A 17,643-nucleotide genomic window follows, 5' to 3' on the forward strand; every position below is an offset into this window, starting at 1 on the left:
CAAGCACAGGACTCCAGGCTGCACTGCTCTGGGAGCGACTGTGGTAAAATACCAGCCTCACTCTTCTCCAACTGCTCCTCTTGGAATCTCCTTCTGGAATGTGTACTTCCCATCAAAGAGCAAGCCTAACAACTGACAGCCTCCTACCAATCCAGCATTCCCTCCAGGCTGAAAGCGTTTTCATGGATTAGCTGCAAATTAATTGTTCTCTAGATTTTTTAAAGTAATCACGTTTTCCTTAAAGAGGCAGGCAACTGAAATTCATCGTACATGATCCAACAACACTTTTTTTTTTTAAGTTATTTTATTTATTCATGAGAGACAGAGAGAGTCAGAGACATAGGCAGAGTGAGAAGCAGGCTCCCTGCGGGGAGCCCCAAGTGGGACTCGATCCCCAGACCCGGAATCATGCCCTTAGCCGAAGGCTGATGCTCAACCACTGAGCTACCCAGGTGTCCCCCAACAACACTTTTTATACATTATCATTCATATAGACCACAATTTTAAAGACTCTTGTCAATTTCAAACTCAGTTACTTGATTTGGAAATATTAAAAAGGAAAAAACATGAGGTGCTTCACTGGCTCAGTCAGTAGAGCATGCAACTCAATCTGGTGGTTGTGAGTTCAAGACTCACACTGGGTAGAGATATTACTTTAAAGAGGTGGAGACAGGGGCCTGGTTGGCTCAGCCAGTAGAGCATGTGACTCTTGATCTCAGGGTTCTAAGTTCAAGCCCCACACTGGGTGCAGAGATTACTTAAAAATAAAATCTTGGGGGGGGGGGGGGGGAGGTAATCTAAAAAGTCATATTCAACCAAAGAATAGATCTGACCTGGAACCTACCATACCATTTCCCTGGTAACCTATTTCTGTTAACTGACAAACTTCTCTGCTATTTTCAATACTAATAATTTATTAATCACTGCTTACAGAAAAATTAAAATCAAACTACAAGATAACCATTTCACTATCTTAAAACTTAAAACTTGAAGGCTATTAACATCAAAATAGGTTTACTATAATACCTTTTAAGAGCTAAATACTTATCAAATAAAAAGGGCATTAATGTCTTACCCATCGTTATTATCAGGTTTGCCCAATTCCAATCTGTCTGGCTGTACTGAAAAACCGATCCTGCAAACTCTACCATCCTAAAAGAAAGAAAATAGAAGAAATCACCAAACTAATACTGTGTATTAAAATATGAATTTATTCAATAAACAGATTATGTCCCCATCATTGTCAATTCAGAATACAAATAAGCTTTTCGGAAGGCACTTGTGCCTCACGTGGGGAAGTATGTTTTACATACAATTACGGACACCAGTAAAAATAATTTAAAGTATCTCTAACAGAATTCAGAGTAAGGAAATAACTGGGTATCAGGAACTTCTTCATTACTATGGTTTCAAGCTGTTGTAAATCACTTAAGCTTTCTCTGAGCCAGAGAATGTACACAATAAGGAAATGGAACTGAGTGATCTCTACAATAACTCTTGCAAGAAACTTCTATTTTGCCTGGTTAAAAAAGAAACATGATAATGCATGACTGTATTTTAAGTTCCTTTTCATTTCTGTATCTTACAGTAAACAATTTACCTCAAGAAGAAAGGCAGCATGATTTGGTCCTACCACACACTGTTTGATAGTAGCCTGTTCCAATACATTCAAAGGGGGGTGGCTAAGGAATAAAAAACATCAAGCAAAATTAGTTTTAAAATGGCAAATACATTCTAGGGCTGGTTGGTTTTTATCTGATTAATCAAAGGAATAAATAGCTGGCAAAACCTGTTTTCAAAAATATTTATATATTATAGTAAGTAATACTTGAGAAATAATAATTATGATAGCCTTAAAAAGTTATTATATGTCCTTGCATGCCAGACTTTTTAAAAATCAGTATGAATAGAACCTGTAATTCAAACGAACCTGACTCATAAAAGTTGATAGATTAAAGCTTCTGCCTAAATGTGAGTTTTTTCCTAATAAAGAAAAACTGCTCTTTTCAGAAAATTTAAAATATCTTAAAACTCTTACCTGTTTAAATTATATTTGTTCAGTTTTTCTGAAACTTCCCGCAACCTTTAAAAAAAACCAAAATATGAATAAACCACATGTACAAATTATTTTTAAACAAAATAGTTCTGATAGGTACTTGTATCATTATTTAGTGATTTCTAATGGTAGTATACAAAAAATCTGCTATGGCAATAATGTTTTTTATATTATCTTTCATTTTTGTCCCAAAAAAAGATCCATGGTCAACTCTATAATTAATTCCCTTCCCTTACCACCTCATTAGCAATTTTGATAATTATATTAATCCCATTTTACAGATGAGGAAACTAAGGTTCCCATCATTTGTAATACAAAATGTGGCAACACAGCTGGTACCTGAGCTAGCATCAATGGAAGTCACTTGTTAAACACTTTGCTATAAACGTCAAAAGAGATCCTTAAATGTACATCATAAAATGATGATATTGGGGTAATATATATCTACTAAGAATTTAACATAATGAGGCAGGAAAAGCCTGAAAGCCTTACTGACTTAAGACACAGTCTCAAAAAAAAAAAAAAAAAGACACAGTCTCAAGTTCCTAAAGGGCCTCTGACACAAAATTGTACAAATTAAAACTTCTATGTCTGTATCTATAAAACAAGGATAACACCTTCCCCATTTTTTTTAATCTTCCCCATTTCTAAGAGTACCAAATATACTTCAAAAAATCTTAAAGAGCTACATAACTAAAAGATAACAATTCATATTTTCTATTATGATTTTGCTGTTTATCTCAAGAAAATGGGTGAGTTAATAAAAAATATTGTAAAAAATATTGTAATACTCATTTAAACTACACACTTTTATCAACTTAAGGAAGTCATTTTATAATGTAAAGATGTTGGGACACCTGGGGTAGCTCTGTCTGTTAAGAGTCTGCCTTCAGGTCAGATCCTGATCTCAGGGTCCTGGGAACAAGCTCCGTGTCTGGCTCTCTGCTCCTTGGGGAATCTGCTTCTCCCGGATCTCTCTCTTGCTCTCTCTCGCTCTTGCACTTGCTCTCACTCTCAAATAAATAAATTAAAAAAAAAAACGGGGCAGCCCCCGTGGCGCAGCGGTTCAGTGCCGCCTGCAGCCTGGGGTGTGATCCTGGAGACCCAGGATCGAGTCCCACGTCAGGCTCCCTGCATGGAGCCTGCTTCTCCCTCTGTGTCTCTGCCTCTCTCTCTCTCTCTGCCTCTATGAATAAATAAACAAACAAATAAATAAATAAATAAATAAATCTTTTTAAAAAATCTTTTTTTTTTCCTTAAAAAAAATCTTTAAAAAAAAAACGGCTTATAATGTAAAGATGTAAACAAATATAGAGACCGTAAGAGTTTGATTCTATCAAGTTACCAAAACAACTGCCTGGTTTTTCAAAAGTTTTTTTCATAAATGACTCTTTAAACAGAATTTTAGAAAGCAACAGAAAAAAATTAAAACATGTCAATAGGAAATCCCATGAATTTTGCTTTCTGAAAAGTGGCAAAAATACCTGAAGTCTAATTTCAATCATTTGTATTAACAGATGAAAGTGGTGTGTGTGTGTGTGTGTGTGTGTGTGTGTATGTATACCTCCAAAATAAATCACAGCTTAAAGCCAGTTTAGGATTCAAAGCTGTCACAAATCATGTATTATATATGCAAATGATCTAATGATTTCAATAAGAGATTCTAGTAGGGCTAAACTCTCAACTTTATCCTACAAATTCTATCCTCTATTTAATGCTGAGGAGCATCTTTCAAACATACTAACATATATATGGTTACTTTCCAATTCTGAATCTTACTCCTAAGCAAGAATAACTTTCAAATGATGCTATACTTAATTTCTCTCCCACTCACTTTATCCTCACTCCCAAAGAACAGCACCTGATGTGTGAACAAGCCCCCAATAAAATACATTTTCATTTTTGTTGCCTAGTGTTGTATTTGCTTTCATGAACAAAAATGTGTTTTCCTTGTCCTGTAAAATCAAGCCTTTTCACCACATCCCAGTTTGCTCATTTACAAGGCACGCTTCTCGGTTCCAAGAAAAGATAAAATACCGTAAGAATAACATACTACATGGGATTAATGAGAGAGAAGGCCAAATAGAAAATGTGGATACAATAAACTGAGGGGCCAAACAATGGCCTCCAGAATCCTGGAGCTGAGGCAGGAGTAGAGCTGGAGGGAAAGGGCTAAGAAAGGTTTACTTCCCAAAACCACAATAGTACTCCAAGAAGGTATGTTGTTCCAGGATACAACTAAACCCATTCATGCCCATTGCTTTCTCTTCACCCAACACAGTCTTGAGAGCTGTCACAAAGTATACAGTTGGGGGGTGGAAGCTGGGAGTGGATAAAATTTGTCAAAGCCTTTTCAAAACTGGGCAATAACGGAAATTAAAAATTAGGGGATCCCTGGATGGCTCAGCAGTTTAGCGCCTACCTTCGGCCCAGGACGTGATCCTGGAGTCCCAGGATCGAGTCCCACATCAGGCTCCCTGTGTGGAGCCTGTTCTCCCTTTGCCTGTGTCTCTGTCTGCCCCCCCAACCCTCGCCCCTGTCTCTCTCATGAATAAATAAAATCTTTAAAAAAATAGTAATAAAATAAAAATTAAAATGAAGCTGCTCTCATGGCTTCAAATACCACTCATATACACAATATTTATAACTAAAATAAGCTTTGGAAACATCAAAATGATTAAAGTACTAAGTCAAGAACTCGACAGCAGGGGATCCCTGGGTGGCTCAGTGGTTTAGCGCCTGCCTTTGGCCCACAGCGTGATCCTGGAGTCCCGGGATCGAGTCCCGCATCAGGCTCCTGGCATGGAGCCTGCTTCTCCCTCCTCCTGTGTCTCTGCCTCTCTCTCTCTCTCTCTCTATGTCTATCATAAATAATAAATATTAAAAAAAAAAAAAGAACTCGACAGCAAATTTCAGGCCACAAGGAGACAGAGGAAATGGTCACTGCCATCAATTCAATTCTCTCATCTTAAAAATCATGGTGGACTCCTAACCACATCTGAAACGTACACCCATCTGTACTGGAAACAATGCCCACTAGAGAGCAAGAAATCTGGAGCTAACTCCCAGCTCACTTACTACTTACTCACTGGCCTCATTTGAGACCTTTAAAGTCTCAGGTTCTCATCCATATAATAGTCATCCATGGTTCTTTTTAGTCCTGGAATTCTTATGAATGTTTTAAAAGAAAATAAATCAGTGGATACATCTATAACATGTATATGGGACTAGCACTTACTGTCATATCCAATTTCATCTAAACCATCTGAAACTTTCATATACAAACTGATTTTACATGGACATTTAGGATGTTTCCCTAAATACTAATTTTTTTTTAATTTCTTAAATTCAATCCCCAAAATTTACACAAAATCTATCATGCCTGCAAATCTCAAAACAGTTATCAGGACTAAACTGGCCCCATAAGCATAAATCCCAGACAATAGTATCAAAGAAACCTACAAACAAACTATAAAGTTAGTTTAGTTCCCCTTTTACAGTAGAGTCCTCTGCAGACAGGGAAATCACAGCATTGCTGCAGACCAAAGACCACATTCATTTACAAAGTTACTGAATGTCTCTATATAATTGTTAGGCACTCATCTATTTTAAAAGATCTTTCTCCAAAAGCTTACATGCTTAAAGTCATTATAGTTCCTCTAGTAGCAACATGTACAGAAGTCTCCCTCATTTTTAAAATAAAAGGAAAACTATCCTAGAACTCACCAAATTCCATTTCAGAATAAATCTTAACATGTGGTTGTGGTGGAAAAAATTTTAAGAGTACAGCATAACATTACAAAATAACCTCATAACTCAGCATTTAATCTCATTCATGGATAGGCAGGAAAGCCTTTGTGAGGTTGCTGTAACACACAATGCATAGGCTACCAATAAGCTTCTGACAATCCTTAGTATTCCTACACCAAAGATTTATTCTATATTCCAATCCAAGAACCTATTTCATTCCTTTAAATTTATTGGCATTTTACAGATCCAGAGGCTGGATTTTCTTTTTTCTTAAAGCTCCAAAGTAGGGTAACAGCAAACTGATGTTTAAAAAGGGACAAGAGGGGGATCCCTGGGTGGCTCAGTGGTTTAGCACCTGCCTTCAGCCCAGGGCGTGATCCTGGAGTCCCAGGATCCCACATCAGGCTCTCTGCATGGAGCCTGCTTCTCCCTCTGCCTGTGTCTTTGCCTTTCTCTCTCTCTCTCTCTCTCTCTCTGCCTGTGTCTTTGCCTCTCTCTCTGTCTCTCATGAATAAATAAATAAAATCTTAAAAAAAATAAAAAATAAAAAGGGACAAGAAATCAAACTATAACATGCTGGAATCTAACATATTTCATTGCTGCCCTGAAATACCCTGTAAGTTCAGTCTCCTTTTCCTCCAAATTTAACATTAATTAATGTTAAATTCAAAGTAATTTCAAAGATGCTTCATCTTCTCAGTCATCCTCAACCTGGTAACAGCATCAGTGGAGGTCCATCAGTTTTAGAATTCTCTCCTACCCCTGTCACATACCACACCTGCATGTTCAAACATACGTAACCCTAAGCTGAATGAAACCTGATGGATTTCCAGCTGTATTTCTGCAACTAAAAACATTAAAGCCTATTTAAGATCCCCAAAAGGCTGCAATTCTCCAGGGCAGAAAGATATTCCTGATACCCCACCTTCTACAAGATGATGGTCTTCATATATCTGAAGCATAAGACCAAGTACACCTATCCATGTTTCGTATTTATTAGCGATCACCTTAAGTGGTGAAAAATTGACAAAATCTGCCAACAGTATATTTCTTCCAGGCTCATTACTATTTCAGGCCCAGCTCAAATGTTACCTCCTCCATGAATTTTTCCTGCTACCCTACTTTTCTTCCTACAGAAGTCAACAGTTTCTCCTTCCTAGAGGACCTTCAGGTCTACATTGCATTTGTTTCAGTCTGAACTGGCTTCAGAGACTAAGTAAAGACAGGATAAAATCAAGTCTTTCCTCACTCTTCTGCTTCTTTAGATACATTTCCAACGGTGAAAACTATAGAGTAATACTTGCATACACTCCATTTCAGAGGAAGAAAAGGTTCCTAATCCTAATCTCAACAAAGTTAACTCCTCAGGTCTTCCACCTCAGGTTTGAACAAAGTTTAAAACAGGCATGAAAAGTACAAATATACAGGTTTATTTTAGGACAGTTGCCCATATTAACTCTTATAAGCAGGCCAGTTAACATAAAGAAAATATTTAATAACTCACCACTTACTCAATAATCGTATTAGCAACCTGCCTTTAAAGTAACCTCACTCCAACCTCAACCTATCCATCCATGGAATAAAACTTTTACATATCCCTCTCATTTTATTTTGAAGTAAAGGGCTTAATAATCCATATAAAGAAACAACAGCCAACAGTAAAGGTTACCTACAAAGCTAAATCGTACATTAAAACCTGTGCCCAGATTATTTTCTTGTAGAAAAAGAAATACTGTAGGAATATTTCTGGCATTTCCCCAAAAGAAAATTCTCTAAATCATAAAGCCTAAAACTCATGAAGCAATGAAATTATGTATTTTTTTTTCTTTTGGAACAACTACGTTGCTAGATAGATGGCAAAGATAGGAGTCAAACTAATGGTGTTTTTTGCTACATTATCCTGCACTTTCCTAAGTATTAGCATTCAGTTCTTTCTTTCACATTGTTCTTTTATACAACTGCCACGCCATACTATATACACTGCCACCTCTGAACTGTCTCTTTGCATGCCAGCTGTTCAATATTATCACTGACATGAATAAATTCAAGTTATCAGGTGGTGGTCCCACCTCCCAGCCACAGTCACTGTGAGAAGAGGCTCTGCTTTAGGTAAAGCTGCAGAAGGTATTTTGAAACAGTCACTTACTTGTGTCAGCATCTAGTAAGCACATTCCCAGCTCTACTAGATAACTGAAAATCTGATGCTGTCTTATCCAATCCAGTCCAGAGAGAATCCAACCCACAACCCCTTTTCACACAGTCCTGTAGCAAGCCAACAGCAAACCATCTAAGGCATTTTCACAAGGAATCCTCTTTAGGAGGTCTTGAGTGTAAAATGCAAGGAGTCAATGGAGTCTTCTTATGCTACACTGTGGATCTGTTTTTCTATGAAGGGGATAAAATGTTTCTTACTACCCACCCACGCTGTTATGACTTAAGTATTAAGAGCTACCTTGACCCATGGGACTGAGGATGACTGGGAAGAACCTGGAAATATTAGGGCTATCTTGGTAAGCAAGAGGCATCAACACTTTAGGGATAATTCTCTCCATCTCTGTGATTATGAAAGACTCTCTCACTGTATGTCTGAAATTTGACTTCAAGACATTCAATTTCTGCATACATTTTTTTTAATTCATTTTGTACTGCCTCTATCTGAATTTAACCCTGATCATGGCTTCCCCAGCTTCAGGATTTCCAGAACAGTAAATGGGAGTGGGGCTGGATGAATAATTAGAGAAGTAAGGTAACTATCTGGACAACATACACATTAAAAAAGAAAAATCAGGGGATCCCTGGGTGGTGCAGCAGTTTAGCGCCTGCCTTTGGCCCAGGGCGCGATCCTGGAGACCTGGGATCGAATCCCACGTTGGGCTCCCGGTGCATGGAGCCTGCTTCTCCCTCTGCCTATGTCTCTGCCTCTCTCTCTCTCTCTCTGTGTGTGTGACTATCATAAATAAATAAAAATTTTTTGGGATCCCTGGGTGGCGCAGTGGTTTGGCGCCTGCCTTTGGCCCAGGGCATGATCCTGGAGACCCGGGATCGAATCCCACATCGGGCTCCCGGTGCATGGAGCCTGCTTCTCCCTCTGCCTATGTCTCTGCCTCTCTCTCTCTGTGACTATCATAAATAAATAAAAATTAAAAAAAAAAAAATAATAAAAAAAAAAAAATAAATAAAAATTTTTTAAAAAATTAAAAAAAGAAAAATCACTATACATCATTTTCACAGCAAAAATGTAAGGAGGCCATAATTGTAGATTAAATATAAACTATATAAATTTAACTATTATTCAAAACTCCTATTTTGTCCTTAAGTTTACTCATGTCACAGCTGACCACAGAAAACTTCAAAGTTTAATACTAAGTAATCAAGGAATAAGATTATGATAAAGGCCAAAGAGAAACTAAAAATTTACCAGAAACAAAAGATTTTAGGCTTCACTTCAAGAACACAGAGACCATTAAAGTTCTTTGTATCTCATATGAAAGGGTTTTCTCTAAAAGTAAATCAGAATTTCTGATTTTTCACCTCCACAAATATCCCTTGAGTCTTCCTAACAGCCTCCCTTCTCAACCTCACATAATATACTTAGAAATTTTAAACTTTATCTTAGAATCACTTTTGTTTACTGGGCTCAAAAACACTGATATTTATATTATCAAGTACCAAGAAAAATTCTGAATATTTACTTCAAAAATAATAAACTCATTATATACACAAAAAAATACCTTATGAAAAAATAACTTTTCCAAAACTATTTATGATGGGGGACTGTTTTACATTTTTGCAGACCTCTTTGTTATCACTCTTACTATAAGATAGCTAAATTCCCAGATCTGCTTCTGCATTCAGTATATCACTGTACATTATTTTGGTTGAAGTATGTGAAGAAGGGCTAGCCCTACATATTCAAATATAGGAAAAGGGAGCAATATTTTAATACACCTTACAGATCATTGGAGATATTCTTTGATATTACACCAAAACTCAACAAGTGATCATTCCTTAAAGGTTGGGAGCAATGTGAAACCTTCCGAAACCTATCAAAATCGTGTGCCCATGTATAAGTCTGTAACGGCATGCACTGGTCATTTGGAAAATAATGGTTTGCGTACTTAGGCAGGTCTTCAAAATCATGTTTGTTAAGGTCACTGTCAAACTGACAATGATGGATACAAATTTCCAAAAATTCTAATTGTTGCTTGAAAGCTCAATTTTATCACTGACAACAAACAGTGATAAAATTGTTTTCCTTGAAGTAAAAGGCTCACTATGGTCATTTTTGAGAAAATGTTTGTCAAATACCCAAGGCTTATTTTAAGTAAAATAAATGTTCCTGAAGAAAGCAGCTAGTTCAGCTTGCAACTAAAAGAAATGCAAAAGTGTTTTTCTTCAAGACAACCAAAGGTTCTTTTCATTTTGTCAAACTGCATATTAAAGTGATATACATACTCAAAGGTTAAAATTTAATAAAATTAGTAATTTTTACCACTTCATCAAAGATACCCGAGTGAAAACTGGCTTGTCCTGCAAGTACAAAAAAAGTGAAGAATACAATAATTTTCAACAGTTTGCTGCCACTACTTTGGATTTATGCTAAGAAGCCAGTATTTTACCTGCCACTGCACAAATTTCAAAATAGTGAAAAAAGACAAAGTCTCAGTATTACTATATACGGTTTTTAAGAAAAATTTTATTTATTTAACTGAGAGAGTGAGAGAAAGAAAGCACAAAGTGGATGGAGGGGCAGATGGAGAGGGAGAAGCAAACTCCCCGCTGAGCAAGGAGTCTGAAATGGGGCTCAACTTGGGGCTGGACCCCAGGACTGAGCTGAAGGCAGATGCTTAACCAATTGAGCCACCCAGGCACCCCTCTTACCAGTCATTTCCAAAAGAGGACGAGAAGGCAGTGGGGACAAAGATATAGAAGAGCCTCTTCTTTTTAAGATTTATATGCAAAAACTATAGCTAATTACTAAAAGGGAGCAGGAGGAGCCTCAAGATGTCACAAACTGCCAGCCTACAGATGTACACATGATATTGAATCACGCGGCATTTTAAATTTTTTGAAGATTTTTAAAGATTCTTGGCCAACATTTAAACTTGGAGGATTTCGCACAGAATTTCAGGTTTTTAACTTCTTTTGAAAAATGAGATCTAGCAACTGCACTTATTTTCCCTTATGGTGACTAGAGGTACCCTTACCTAGAGGTACCTAGCACCTATAGGCATCTGTTTGAGATCACTGATCTGGGAGGATTACTCCTCCCAACCCCTGAAAAAGGTATTTGCTTGGTGAAGAGGAATCTGCTCAGTTTTATGATTCAAATCTCATCATGTACAGTGATCCCTAATATATCTTTGCTCAGCCATAAGTCATAAGCACATTTTATTTCTTTAAATTGACTTTACAATTTCTAAAATAGTGGTCTGACTTTTCTCACTTTTTGCCCACCCAAAGAGAACTAAGCCAAGCAGCAAACATCTGACTTTACTATTAAAAGACCCCAAATCACACAAATGACGGTTTGTATAGATGGAAAATCCATCTGTCAGCTTTCTGAATGACAATTATAGGTAGGACTTATATACATACTTCATGCTTATGGAGATGGCAAATGCTAATTTATATAATGTGTTCACTTTAAATAAATGATACAGGACATTCAACCTTCAGGAGGCATTCAAGACCGAAAAGAAGTTTCTAAATACATATTGTAAGTTCATGAAATGATACACATTTTTTTAAAATGGGAAATTCTTTAAACTATTTCCCCTAAAACGATTCTCAGTTAAAACTGTTAAGAGTTCTATAAAATTAAAATAAGAAAATTCATGCTACAGAAACGCTCTGTAAACCAGCACAGGAAAAAAAAAAAAAAAAAAGACATCCTACTTACAAATAATTTCTTCCCCTAACCTGGAAAATATTCTACTTACAAACTCCTATATATTATCATAAATAACATTTTTCCTAATAAAATGAAAAGGAGACCAAAATCCCAAACTCCTCTGCCATTTGAAAAGCTAAACACATCTCTGAGAAACTCAATGCCGAACACAACAAAATGAGTCATTTTCCTTTAAAGCCAAAATACCATGTTATTTTCAGCTCCATTCAAAACAGGAAAAGGGGAATACACATGCCAAATGGACAAGAAATTTGGTAGAAAAAGATACAAGATATGGCCTTTATACATTAATTCTTCTTGACAATTTCTTAAGTCTAAGTCTTAAGTCATTCTAATTCCATCTTGGTAACAGTAAGATTATACACACATACAAGAATCAAACGATGTGAACAGGATAGGACTTCTTTTGAGCTACCATCCAAAAAGTATAGCATTCAACCAAAAATTCAAGAGAAAAGTCGGTCTTCCTCACCCTTAGGCCATATCTACATTCTGAATATCTGCAACATTATTCATCAAAGTATCTGCCAGATACAGATAATGAATTCAAATTATAATCCCAATTTCAACTCTGCATACAAATCAAACATGTCATGAGATAACCGACACTCATCACAGCACAACTACTGCCATTTGGCAGTTACACAATCCTTGAGATAGAATTGTAAACTCAAGTAAAACACCTGTAATGAAATCGGACTTTCCCATAAAAACAAGACAATTAGATTGTATTTTTAACTAAGGATCTTGATAACATTAACATCAAAGATGAAATTGCAGTTTTACTGCTTTTGAAATGGTCATTTTACATTCCTGAGCCACCATTCCATCCACCCTAGGAACCACAGCTGCCGTCTTGTGAGGGGCATGGGGCCAGGAAAGAATGAGCTGTGGTGTCAGACAAACCAACCTGGGTTTGATTCCATCCCTGCCATTAACTGGCTCTGGAACTTTGGGTAAGCTTACTCTAACCTCCCAGAATTTGGAAGGAGTCTTGGGCTGTTAAAACAGGGATAAAATCACTTGTCTGTAGTGCTGCTTAAAGGATTAAAGGTAATTTTGTGACGTACCTTGGAAAGAGCCAAGCACTTAAAAGCTCAATAAATGACAGCCATTAACATTACTGAACTATATTCTTCATCCTTGGATAGCTTGCTATATTTTGCTGCTCAAGTCCACCAAGTTCTGGCTTAACTGGTTGCCAAACTAAATAGGGCCTAATTCAAATCCTGAGATCAAGAATAGGAACCTGAGCATCTAGGGAATGGGATCCAGGGAATGAAGAGCTAAATCCAGGAATTCCTGGTATTAGAAATCTATATACGCACAATAATTCCTTTGTTTCTTCTGCACAGGTTCTTATTTTCCAAAACATGAGAGATTCCTCTTCTTGCCCCTAATCTAATCTCATCTCTGCACTCTTCAAGAGCATTCTATACACCAAACATCACTATACTCACAATTCCTTAACAAGATTATACTCACGAACTACTCTATGTTTTTTAACACATCTATTCCCTCAGCCTAGAATAACTATACCCCACTGCCCTCTACACATCTAGCTACTAGTCCCTCAAGGCTAGGCTGAAACAACCTATGGGAAGGGAGACCTTAATTCACCTTTTACTCCAGGCTAAATGAGGCATTTCTCTGAATCCCACTTTATACCTGGGGCACACTTCCTCCAGAGCACTTCATAGGACATAACTACTGGTTTGATGAAAGATTTGTCTCTTTCACCACCCGACAAAATCTAAGAAGGCAAGAAACATGTTTTGTTAAATTCCAAATCCCCAAGACCTAGCACATAGTAAATCCTTACTACCCATGTGCCGATGGATAGGGGGCTGAACAAATGAATGGACATTCATATGTCTTGGCTCTAAGTCCTACACTACCTCAAAATGATGGATTCATAGCTATTTTTAAAGATTTTTAGATGTTCTCTTATGTGACTAATATCATGAGACTAAGTTTTTAAAATACACCAAAGGAATGTTGTCCTACAAAATAAGCCCCCGGAGGTTCTGCCCTACTTCAAATGACCCTGCAAGACTATGAGGAATTTGTGTAACTCTTTCTTCAAGATTCATCTACAGAAAGAGTTTACCAAACAGTGATTAAAATCATGCAGTACTTCACAGGCTAGGATACTCTCTCAGTACCCTCCACTGAGAAGAGGGTCTCCTTTTTAACTCCCTCCCTTCCTCCTCTGTGGTTGAATCTGGGTTGGTGTTAGGAAAAAAGGGCTGAAGGGGCCCAAAGAAAGTTGAAAGCAAAGAGAAGAGAGGAAGAGAGAAAGAGAACTTATCAGGAAACATTACAGATAAAAGTCTGTGCAGGGGCGCCTGGGTGGCTCTGACCCTTAAGCATCTGCCTTCAGCTCAGTGGGGAGCCTGCTTCTCTTTCTCCCTCTCCTACTTCCACTGCTTGTGCTTGTTCTCTGTCAATAAATATATAAAATCCTTAAAAAAAAGAAAGTCTTTGTGCAGCCTCTTGTGTAGGTGCCTGAAATTGGTAACATGAGTCTAATGGGCTAAGGACCTTAAAATGCGAACCAGAGAAAGTCGTCACTGGACACCAATAAAATATTCTAATATTTAATGCAATATTAAAATAGGAAGAATCAGATACAAATGCCCATATTAATTTTTTGGTTGTTGTGGCTATTTAGCCAGTCACCAGCATGGTAGGCATGAAATTAAAAGGAATGTCAGCGGGTCCTACCTAGATACAAACAGCCCTGGGTTTTGAGTCTCAGCTCCACCATTAAAAGAGCATGATCTTGAGTAGGTCATTTAACATTTGTTCTCGGTTCCACCTATGCCAAAAATGGTCATCACCATTCTGTTTCAGAGAATTGTCTTAAGAACCAGATACTTTGCCACATGTAAAAGTAATGTATACCATCTTAAATAGTAGTGTCTAAATCTAGCTAATCATCACAAACTCCAGGGAACATTTGAAAAGACCTATTCCCAGTCCTCACCCAGACCTACTAAATCAGAAATCTCATTGACTGATATTATGGCTAAATAATAGCACACATGAAACAGTTCTGAAAAGAGTAACATTAATCACCTATAAGAAAAGGAAGTAGGCAGCCAAGGAACAGAGCAAGTTGGGAGACTTTTCACTGTGTGCCAATGTACATTTTCTGAATTTTAAAATGGAATCTTTTTTTTTTCAAGATTTATTTATTTATTCATGAGAGACACGGGGGGGGGGGGGGGTGTGCAGAGACACAGGCAGAGGGAGAACCAGGCTCCATGCAGGGAGCCCGATGTGGGACTCGATCCCAGGTCTCCAGGATCAGGCCCTGGGCTGAAGGTGGTGCTAAACCACTGAGCCACCTGGGCTGCCCACTTTTCTGAATTTTAAACCACGTAAACGTATTATCTATCCAAAACCCAAAAGGGCTTTTTTGTGGTTGTTGTTGTTGTTGTTTTAATTTCTAAGCACCCAAAGTAATTCTTTGGAAGTCACTACTCTTATTAAATACCGCAAATACACATAAGGATTGCTTAAAATAGTCATAAGATTAGTAGTCCATTTAGGGAGACATTAATAACTCCACTATTTCAAGTTTTAGAAATGCTGCTTAGGATAGCTCCCTCTCAGAAATTCACAATCCACCTACCTCTATTAGATTTTTTTAAGCCCTGCAATAAAGAAACCCAATTAACTATGCTTAATCTTGTGCTTCCCAAACCGAAACTGAACAAGAAACACTGTTCAGGCCATTTTTTCATAAGATATTGGGGAATCAGGAGTTTAAGATCCAGGTTCCCTGAGGCAGAGACCATCTCTCTACCCCAAAATCCTAGAGAGTGCCTGGCACACAAAAGCCTCCCCAAAACACAGAGCTCAACAGTGACAGGCTTTCCTTTTCTACATAAACCAAAACTATATCCCAAATTTCTGTTTAATCAGCTTCAAGGATTTAAAAAAAAAAAAAAGTAAATAGTATAAACAATCCCACTCTGCCTAAAATTATATTGTTGAAAAATGCAACTATCTACAGCAGATTGTTTTAAAATCCAAATAATATGGCAACAGGAATCTTTATTCCTTAAAGTGGAAAAATAGAAGACCTTTAACTATGATTCGAAGTCATCTACTTAAGAGACAGCAATAGATTTCAGTATTGTTTTCCTTTTACAATATGAACAGATATTGCTGGGCATCTTTATACCATTGAAGCAGACTAATCAAGTAAGCTTTACAGTCAAACTGCCCAATAACCCCACTTATTAACAAAAGCATGTTCATCAGTGTACCTACAGGGGGTTTGAAAGCTGTATCAGCTTCTTTGAAATCTGCACCTAACTAATTGTTCTTAACACGGTCTCTCACCCAGAAAGCCTTCCTTTAGGTATAATTCAGAGCTAAACCAAAGGAATCAAACAAATATCAAAACTACAAAACACCAGGGTCAAATTTAAGAGCTCGACCAGATCTCTTTTGTTTCATCACTATGGAGCACAAACGAATACAAAGTTCTCTTTGGCAATACAGCTATCACAGCAAAGGCCTGGCTCCCAAGTTCCGCCTTCAGAAATCCACCAATAAATGTTAACCATTCTTCATCTTACAATAAACACTCAACCTAATAGAAGTTGACTCAACAGGCAGTCTCCGATTTCCAGACTGACATCACTGACAGAAAGGTCTGCATCCCATCGCAGTTCCCACTCTGTTCACTCTCAACCACTTAACATACACACACACTTAATGCTCTTAAATAGTGTGTCAATAATAATACTTTAAAAGGGGCTACCCCAGGAGAAGATTCTGAAGGACATCAGCCTCCTCCCTGCCAAGCCCTAATTATTATCTGGAAACTGCTACATTCATCCCTAAACCGCTACATTCTTTCCCCATGCTTTTAATGCCTGAAAATTGCTTACCAGCCAGAGAACTAAGTTCTCAATCTTGCAGCACTAGGCCCTAGCAGGTTGATTGGTTTAATCAGCTACCTCCTCTCTGCATAATGAGCATCAATCGCCCAAAAGTGGAAAATGGAGGAGTAATAAGTGAGGTACATCCAGATACAAAACCCCCTCCAGCCTGGCACCCTTCAGAGTCACCCCCGTCCATCGCAGACCTGTCCTAGGAAGCACTGGGCTAGAATAGAAAGTTTGCAAAACTCAAGTCCCATCATCACAGCTACAACAAGTACTGTAGCCAGCCCTCTTGTTTCCCACAAAAATAAGTGGCATCTTTATACTACTTGTGTGTTGACAGGGCAAAACAGCTAACAAACCTAACAAAATGGAGCCAGCCTACAATGAGAATTCGATTTGGAAAGATGAGCACTTCGGGCAGCCCTGGTGGCCCAGTGCGTTAGTACCGCCTTCAGCCCGGGGTGTGATCCTCGAGCCCCACGTCAGGCTCCCTGCATGGAGCCTGCTTCTCCCTTGCCTGTGTCTCTGCCTCTCTCTCTCCCTCTCTCTCTCTGTGTCTGTCATGAATAAATAAATAAAATCTTAAAAAAAAAAGGAAAGATGAGCACTTCGCATCAGGAATCAGGACCCTATGGTTGCTCTGTCCTGGACTAATCTCTACACTTTCCTCCTCTTAACACTGAGCACTCCAGCAAGCCTGAGGTGGACAGTTAGTGAAAGGCCTCTCACAGGTTTTGGGTGGTCCAGTTCCTTCCCTCCTTTCCATCTGAAGCCGATAAAAGTGGCTAAAACTAAAACAAACAGAAGGAACAAACTGTGTAACCAGTTTTTAGTGACTATGATGTGCAGGTATGCGGACCAGTAGAGAAGAAAACTGGGCAGAGCAGAGCTGGTACAGTGAGTTCCCACTGGGAAAACTCCCCTCCTCTAAACAGACAGCCATGAAAGACAACTGTAGAAAAGAGAAAACCAAAAGGCTCAACAGAGCTAACACTAACCACACACAAGACCAACAT

At 38.0% G+C, this 17,643-nt stretch overlaps 1 protein-coding gene and 1 long non-coding RNA gene across 19 annotated transcripts in view; one reads left to right on the forward strand and one right to left on the reverse strand.

Annotated features, from left to right (window-relative positions):
* The window catches only part of LOC140603648 (uncharacterized), a 166,090-nt gene that overhangs the window by 138,928 nt on the left and 9,519 nt on the right, over positions 1–17,643 (forward strand). The window lies entirely within an intron of this gene.
* Positions 1–17,643, reverse strand: part of UBR5 (ubiquitin protein ligase E3 component n-recognin 5) — a 135,853-nt gene that overhangs the window by 89,548 nt on the left and 28,662 nt on the right. For all 6 annotated transcript variants that reach the window (XM_072774091.1, XM_072774090.1, XM_072774088.1 and 3 more), the window contains exons 2-4: positions 2,039–2,083; positions 1,601–1,682; positions 1,076–1,152 (exon numbers count right to left, since the gene is read on the reverse strand). In XM_072774091.1, the coding sequence (XP_072630192.1) occupies positions 1,076–1,152; positions 1,601–1,682; positions 2,039–2,083 (204 nt within the window). The remainder of the gene's footprint in view (positions 1–1,075; positions 1,153–1,600; positions 1,683–2,038; positions 2,084–17,643) is intronic.

This window comes from Canis lupus, chromosome 14 (assembly GCF_048164855.1).
Source record: "Canis lupus baileyi chromosome 14, mCanLup2.hap1, whole genome shotgun sequence".
Taxonomy (NCBI): Eukaryota; Metazoa; Chordata; class Mammalia; order Carnivora; family Canidae; genus Canis; species Canis lupus.